This window comes from Diabrotica undecimpunctata, chromosome 2 (assembly GCF_040954645.1).
Source record: "Diabrotica undecimpunctata isolate CICGRU chromosome 2, icDiaUnde3, whole genome shotgun sequence".
NCBI lineage: Eukaryota > Metazoa > Arthropoda > Insecta > Coleoptera > Chrysomelidae > Diabrotica > Diabrotica undecimpunctata.
In genome coordinates, this window is record NC_092804.1 from 95,735,354 (window position 1) to 95,744,235 (window position 8,882).

General features: G+C 35.5%; 1 protein-coding gene across 1 annotated transcript; it reads left to right on the forward strand.

Moving 5' to 3' along the window:
• Positions 1 to 491: 491 nt before the first annotated feature.
• On the forward strand, positions 492 to 5,822 carry LOC140433809 (uncharacterized). The gene is made up of 2 exons (XM_072521785.1): positions 492 to 1,226; positions 1,524 to 5,822. Exons 1-2 carry the CDS (start codon positions 492 to 494, stop codon positions 5,820 to 5,822), a joined length of 5,034 nt encoding a protein of 1,677 aa, XP_072377886.1.
• The last annotated feature ends 3,060 nt before the right edge of the window (positions 5,823 to 8,882 follow it).

Genomic DNA, 8,882 nt, shown 5'->3' on the forward strand with positions numbered 1-8,882 from the left:
GCGATAAACTCTAAAACAAAAGGACAGAAGTGAATTTTATCTGGTGTTTGTGCCTGTTGCTGTAAACTACTGGACAAATTGGGTGAGATTTTTCCATATTATAATTTCGCTTATGCACAAAGTGAACCGCTTTTCAAAAAGACTATCTCTTTAAAAAATTTATTAGTAGACATTTGTAGACATTTACCGCGTGTGCGAAAAATTTAATTGAAAAGTAAACTCTCAGTGTAATTTAAGACATTTATCGCGTTTTAATAAACTATAAACTTTCTCGCCGTGTGCTACACATGTTATTATATGATATAAACATTATTGACTCTATTCTCGTTGTGTGCTCTACAGGTTATTATAATATAAACATTATTGACTCTATTTTCTCCGTGTGATACAGATATTAGTATATAATATAAACATTAATTTCTCTAAAGAATTCGGTGTTTGCACGGCCTTAGGCATTTGTTTTTGGAGTAGTACCTTTTGTTAAAGTCAAAATGGAAGATCTCAAGAAGAAGAGAAAACCACTGAAGGCCAAGATTACCAGAATAGCGAACTGGTTACTAGAAAACGCAGATGCAGAAACTGACGGTCTCCAGTTTCAACTCAGACACACCGAATTGAAAACATGTTATCTGAAATATGAAGACGTGATGGATCAGATTGAAGAAATCGATGAAACCGATTCTGAAACAGAAGACAGGGTACTGATGGAGGAAAAATACTTTTCTACACTAGCTGGACTGCAGCATAAGATGGAAGCTTTAAAGTTACCCTCTCACTCGCTCATCTCAAACGATACTCCACCAACTGTAGCCACTGCTAAGGTTAGGTTGCCGGAAATTACGATGCAGGTATTCTCAGGAAACTTCGCCGATTGGAACGCGTTTTATCAGCTATTTGAAACGCTAATAATCAATAATGTAGAGCTAAACAATGTGCAAAAATTTATATATCTGAAATCTTTCTTAAAAAATGAACCTTTACATTTGATAGAAAATATAGAAGTTGTAGATGAAAATTTCCGGATCGCTTTGGACACGCTTAAGAATAGATACGAAAATAAATCGCGTGTGATTAGTTTACACATCCAAAAATTGTTAAAGGCTCCATCTTTAGCTAAAAGTAACGCAAAATCATTACGAGAATTTTTAACTCTTTGTAAACAAACTTTACTTGCTCTTAAAAATATGTCTGTACCTATCGAACATTGGGATTTACTATTGATCGAAGTATTTTTACAAAAATTAGATTTCGCGACGCATAGGTCATTTGAGTATGAAATAGATTCAAAGGCTTTACCTACTCTCTCACAGTTTTTTAGTTTTCTCGAGAAAAAATGTGATATACAAGAAAAATTAAACGTTTCTGATAATGATAAAAAATTTAATAAACCTCAATTAAAAACATCTTTGTTTTCATCAGTTAATTTACAAACAAACTCGTTTTCGGATACTAATTGTATATGTTGTAAAAGTAATTCTCATAAAATTTATCAGTGTAATGATTTTAAATGTCTCTCTTTACAGGAAAGATTTAATTTTGTAAAAGGTAAGAAACTTTGTTGGAATTGTTTGGGTAATAAACATTTTTCTCAAGATTGCAACTCTTCACGCTCATGTAGTATATGTAAGAAAAGACATCACTCGCTCTTGCATAGTACCTCTGAAAATGTCTCTTCCTCTAGGAACACGAATAAGCAATATTTCTCTATTGATCGCAACGCTCAAGCTCCCAAACATTCTCAAGGCTCTTCCAGTCGTGTTGCTTACACATCTACTCCGCCCTCTTATAATGCTCATGCCCAAAACGAAGCTTCTACCAGTTCGTTCAAACCTCCTTTAGAAGTACAAAATACTGCAGATTCTCATACAGCCACTTCTCTCTCTGCTTTATCAGTTAAAACTGATGTATTGTTGGCTACCGCTTTAGTGACAGTGTATTCTAAAGATGGCAGACCTATGCATGCCAGGGCGCTCCTAGATAATGGGAGTCAACATTCGTTCATTTCTCGTGATTTGGTTGAGAAGTTAAACCTCACCCCTTATTTTAAACAGTTACAGATATCAACCATATCCGAAAACACCTCAATGTCAAATCAAATGATTAACATAGAATTTTTTCCCTATAATGTGAAGGATAGAAGTTTCAAAACTTCTTTTGCTGTACTTGATAGTATAACCTGTAGGCTTCCTAAAGCTACCCTAGATAGAAGCAAAATAAATGTTCCACCTAATCTCACTCTCGCAGATCCCTCGTACTCTGTTCCCGGTAAAATTGATTTGCTTCTAGCTGGCGACATCTATAGCGAATTATTGACTGATGGATTCATTCGTTTAGGAAAGAATCTTCCCATTCTTCAGAATACCCACTTAGGTTATGTTATTTTTGGTACTATTCCCCCTCATGTCTTTCATCGGAGTTCAAACTTGGCTATTTCTCAGTCAAATGTTTCTCTCTTTGTTCAGTCCGAATCCGAAGAGAATAATTTAGATAAATTGATACAACAATTTTTCGAAATTGAAGAAGTTCCCCACGTTAGTAAATTAACCCCCGATGAGGAATTGGCTGAACAAATATTTAATAAAACCACTCGTATTTTACCTTCGGGTCGTTTTCAAGTAAACCTACCACTTGTCTGCGAAAATGCGCATAAAAAATTAGGTGAATCTTTTAAAGTAGCTTTAAAGAGATTTATTAATTTAGAAAATAGGCTCTTAAAAAATGAAAATACATACGCTCAATATAAGTCGTTCATTAGTGAATATCTTTTTCTCGAACATGCTAGAATAGTCCCTCTCTCTCTTACTAATGAAAATTTAGAAAATAAATATTTTCTCCCGCATCACTGTGTAGTAAAGGAAGAATCCTTAACAACAAAACTTAGGGTTGTTTTCGATGGTTCGATGAAAAGCTCTAGTAGTTACTCGTTAAATGATATCCTACTCAAAGGTCCCACTCTTCAACCGGAACTTTTTGATATTTTGCTACGCTTTCGATTATATTCCTTTGTTTTCACAACTGATATACAAAAGATGTACAGACAGGTTAAAATCAATCCTGATCAAACCTTTCTGTTAAACATACTTTGGCGTGACTCCCCGGAAAAAGATATTGAGTGCCTGGAATTGCAAACAGTTACATATGGAACTAAAAGCGCCAGTTTTCAGAGTACTCGCTGTTTAATGGAACTGGCAAATACTCATCAAACTGAATATCCCCTGGCCAGTGACGCTCTTCAAAATAATTGTTATATTGATGACATTCTCTACGGTGCTAATGATGAGCAAACTCTCCTCAAAGCTCACAAGGAATTAACTAGTTTACTTGGAACAGCATGTATTTCTCTACATAAATGGTGTTCTAACTCGGACTCGTTTCTAAAAAACATTTCTTCTCTCTCTTCAAACTCTTCTTATGTCATAGCTCCAGATAATTGCTCTAATAAGGTTTTAGGTTTATGCTGGAATCCTGTTCTTGACACGTTTTCAATCTCTCTTCCAGATTTCACCCTAAAGAACTCATACACTAAGAGAGAAGTACTGTCAATGATTGCCCAAATATTTGATCCTCAAGGTCTTATTAATCCCGTTACAGTTGTCGCTAAGCTTATAATGCAAAAGATTTGGATTTCCAAAATCAGTTGGAACGATACCATTGACGCAGATACGTTACATGAATGGCTAAGTTTTATTAGCAGTCTCTCTCATTTTAAGGACTTAAGTATACCTAGATGTCTCTTTTTAAGTCAAGAAATCACTGGTGTTGAGATTCACTCATTCTCAGATGCAAGTTTAAAGGCTTATGGAGCTTGTATCTACTTACGTGTGACCTATAAATCAGAACAGGTGTCTTGTTCCCTTCTAGCATCTAAGAGTCGCGTTGCTCCGTTAAAACCCTTGACCCTTCCAAGATTGGAACTCATGGGTGCTCTATTGTGTAGTAAACTCACAACAAAGATTGCTAATATTGTTAAAGAAAAGTTATCTCAATTAGACTCTATAAATATGTGGTCGGATTCAGAAATTGTTCTCGCTTGGCTTCGTTCACATCCTTCTCGTTGGACCCAATTTGTAGCAAATAGGGTTGCACAAATTTTAGATAATTCTCCTAATGCTCACTGGAGGCACGTACGATCCAAAGAGAATCCTGCCGACATACTCTCCCGAGGAATGCTACCCTCTGAATTAATAAATTCGTCCTTATGGTTTCATGGTCCTCCATTTTTAAATCAACTTCGGTTGGATTTATTGAAATACAACCCAAAGGGGTATACTTCCAAGTTGCCTGAAGAAAGGAAAATCATTCTCCACGCTCGAAATGATCAAGATTTCTTCACCTCACTTTCTGATAGGTTCTCCAATTTTTCAAAGTTTGTAAGAACTTTAGCCTATATGTTTAGATTTGCTAATAATGCTAAACCGCTTTCTCGCAAGTTAACTAATACCCTTGAAGTCAGCGAACTTCAAAACGCTGAACTTAAGATTATTAAGATGCTTCAGTATTCCAACTTCTCGAGTGAGATTTCTGAGCTTAAGAAAGGTAAAACTCTATCTAATAAGTGTCTTTTACCCCTAAATCCCTTTTTGGATGAGAATGAAATGCTCCGGGTGGGAGGTCGCCTCAGAAACTCAGACGTTACCTTTGATCAAAGATACCCTCTTCTCCTCCCCTCAAAAAATCGTGTAGTTCGTCTCATCCTCCACAGAGAACATGTCAGACTCTGTCACTCAGGTCCTCAAAATACTTTGTCACAAATTCGTCTCAAATATTGGCCTTTAAATGGACTACGAGAAGTCAAGAAGGTCACTCACCAATGTATGGTTTGTTTTAAGTTTCGTGCCAAACCCGCTACCCAGATCATGGCAGATCTACCAAAAGAACGTTTAAACTCCTCTCGAGTGTTCGCTCACGTCGGATTAGATTTTGGCGGCCCCTTTCAGATAAAGTCTTCCAACCTTCGTAAGGCTCCTTTATTAAAATCGTATATTGCTCTTTTCGTTTGCTTGTCGACTCGAGCTGTTCATATTGAAGTCGTTTCCGGCCTCTCTACGGAGACGTTTCTTCTCGCTCTAAAACGCTTTATTAGCCGTAGAGGCCTCCCTCAAACAATATTCAGTGACACCGCCACGAACTTTCTTGGTGCTCGCAACCAGCTGTTTGAACTCTATAAGTTTTTCAAGGAAAAGGAAAGCTCTCGTTCTATTAAGGAATTTTTGGCCTCATCTCATATTCGCTGGAAAACTATAGTTCCTCGAGCCCCTCACCATGGTGGTATTTGGGAAAGTGCTATAAAGAGCGCAAAGCATCATATGCGTAGGCTCCTTGGCAATGTTAAGCTTACGTTCGAAGAATTCACTACAGTTCTCGGTCAAATTGAAGCTGTGCTCAACTCCCGGCCTCTTTGCTCCCTTTCAAATGACCCCTCCGATTTTACGTATCTTACTCCTGGACACTTCTTAATTGGACAATCTCTTACGTCCTTTCCTGAAAAAGATGTGATCCACATTCCTGAAAACAGATTGAATTTATGGCAACATTTGTCCAAACTCCAACAAGTGTTTTGGAAAAAATGGTCTATCGACTATTTGAATAGACTTCAAAATCGCCCTAAATGGTTTCTCCCTCATAAAAACCTAGAACCTAACGATCTCGTGTTGCTGATTGAAGACAACACTCCTCCTCTTCATTGGGTACTAGCAAGAGTTATTGAGGTCTTTCCCGGAAAAGATGGGAGAGTAAGAATTGCCTCGGTGAAAACTAAAGATGGAGTCTTCAAGCGCTCTATTACAAAATTGTGTCCTCTACCCAATGACGATTTAATTTAAGTTAGTATAAGATGATAATTGTAATGTATTTTTTCTTCCGCATGCTCTCTTGGCATAATATAATCTGTTTATTTGTGTTAAAGCCACCGCTTCAACGGGGGCGAGTATGTTGTAAAAACAACATTTTATATTAATTTCAGTTTATTTTTCGTTTCCACAAATGTTGAATTTTATCTTAGCAACAGACTGTATTTGACAGACTGTCAAAAGTGCGGTAAAAAAGTGCATTTAGTTTTCTCTATAGTCGCGCGCCCCTAAAACGCCGGTATAAAAATGAACAATTTATTAAAGCGAACTCTTTATTTAGTAATAGTGCCTTTGTAAATATTTTCTCGGTATTAAATGTGTAGTATCGAATAATTACGCTTATTTTTCTCTAAGTACAAGCCCCTATAAAACCAAACACATACTGAACCATCGCCGTGAAGTCTGCTTATCTATATCGAAGGAAACTCTTGTACAGTCCATGGTCCTAAAATATTTGGTACTGTACACGCACGGGGAAAGGAATTTAATAAGCTTTCTCCCGAACAATTGTTGGAGATCAATCAAAGTTCCAACATATTCCTTATGATTCGAATATATTTATTTTATAGGAGTCACATTCGGTATTTCCCACTTCTTTTTATTTTTCTGTGTCACTTTTAAGCCTTCTTCTTTGGGTATTTGTACTATTGTCTCATTTTGCCTTCTGTTCTTGTTTTCTCTTAGTTCTGCTTTCTGATTAGTATTTCTCAAAAATTTTTCAGTCAGTCTTCAACATTTTTTTTCCTGGTGGGGGGAGTGTGTAACGTTTAAAACGTTACATTTTTGTTCTTATTAATTTCAAAGTACTTTCCACTATTTTCTGCGCATACTATTTGATTTTTATTGATAATAAGTTCTTTTTCCTTTGTTTCTATTCCTATATTTTATTTCAATATTTTCCTATTACAAATAAATCCGCTGATTAATTTCTTAAGTCCCCTCGTAGTTCTACCTTCGCTTACTTTATCGTACAAGAAACAGAAACCCCACTCCTAAATAATTTACTTCTATCAATCCGACCCGATTTAATTTCTTTTTAAAATGAACCAGCAAACGAGAAGGTATTATTAAAAATATAAGTCCTCGTGGTCAGAAACTTCCAACGGTCTGGGTAAGTTAATACTTTGCTCTTTTTACAACAACATATTTTCATACTTTAATCAAGAACACTTTTAGTTTTTCGTATAATTTTGTGTACGCAAGTACTTAAAAACTGCTTACAATTTTTATTTTCTTTTTACCTTTGCTGTAATAATAATAATTCAATATAAATCGTATTTATCGCACAACTTTGTCTTTTTCATTTTTCATTTAATAATTTATCTATTAATTACAATTATTAATTTGTGAGTTTTGGCAACATCAGAGAATTCTGGATCGGTATACAGGTCTCGGAGAGAAGAGCTTTCCGCTTGCCAGAATTCTTCTGTTGTTGGACAAAACTCGTGCCATGACGAGTTTTATAGCGGCTTTTGTTTTTTTAGCCACCTTGGTTTTTATTCAAGAGAATCCATCTTGGTTTTTATTCAAGAGAATCCACCTTGGTTTTTATTCAAGAGAATCCACCTTGGTTTTTATTCAAGAGAATTCACCTTGGTTTTTATTCAAGAGAATCCATCTTGGTTTTTATTCAAGAGAATCCACCTTGAAGAATACAAAAATGAAATTGTTTTTTTTTTTGGAATAAGAAATCCATCTCGATTTTGAAAGTCCGCATGGCTTTGGATTGGAGAGGGATCCACATGGTTTCGGCTTAGCGGCATGGTTTTTGCAGACATTGTATGGTCCGAGTTGAGAAGGAAACAGCAGGAGGATTTCTCATAGAGTAGAGCTAAGTTTCTTTATTTCTTGAGATTTTGTATATAGATGCTTAATTCCCTGTTGTTAGAACCTCAATTTAATTGTTATTACATTTTGAATTATTAAAATATAAATAAATAAAGATATGTGTTAAAGAAATTATTTTATTAATAATTCCCGATTCCTCAAATTAAGTTAGTTTATGCCGAACATCACCCCTGAGGGGTTTCAATGTGCAATGGGTAAGCTAGCCGTTACAATTTCCTTTTCCATGTTTTCTCCACATTTTATTTTTCTTTCATCCTCATTTTGTTCACATGTGTTCACTGTCCATATTATCTCTTCACAAAATTCTGGATTCTCGTCCATAATTTCCATTTCTTTGTCCTCATCCTTTATTTCTTCTTCTGTTTTTTCTCTATCTTCAATTTCCATTTGGTATTCCGAGCACCACGTTTCTACTCCTTTCATTTCTCTTATGATAACTTCCTTTTCTTCCGGCTTCCTTTCTGTTTTATCGTCGGCTGCCAACAATTCTTCTGTACCTTCTATTTCCTGTTTTTCTCTTATCTCCACTTTGTTTTCCTGCTTTCTTTTCGAACTCTTCTTCTTTTTCTTCCTTCTCTTTTTCTCTTCTGATTGATTTTTCTCTTGTACTTTCAGTTTATCCTCTACAGTCATATTGATTTCTTTATGTTTTTCCTGTTCATTTGTCCTTTCAAAATTTTTTTTTATATCTGTTTCCTTCACTTCTTCTGTGTTTTCTGGTTCTGCTCTGATTTCCAGTTTATTTTCCGAAAAATTAATGGTGATATGTTTTTCACTTAATTCATCAATTCCCGCTATCATATCATGATTTAAATCTTCGATCACCACACATTGCATAATATAGAATTTGTCTCCCACTCTGATCCGTACTCCCAAACCTTCGTTTACCGTCGTCAATTTTTTATTGTTTGCACCCACTAAAGCAACCCTAGGAATCTTATACACAAATCTGTCCAAATTTAATTCTTTTACTAGTTTTTTATTGATTAAAGATATCTCCGATCCAGAATCAATCAAAATTTTAATCGCTTTATGTTTTATAAAGGCATCTAAAAATATTAAAATTGGAATTAGAATTTTGTCGTTCGTTTCCCGCCAACTGTATAAACTCACTCGGGTGACAAAATATACCGGAGAGTTTTTTACTTTTGTTTAGTGGATGCTTTATTAAAAATCCTGTCTGGA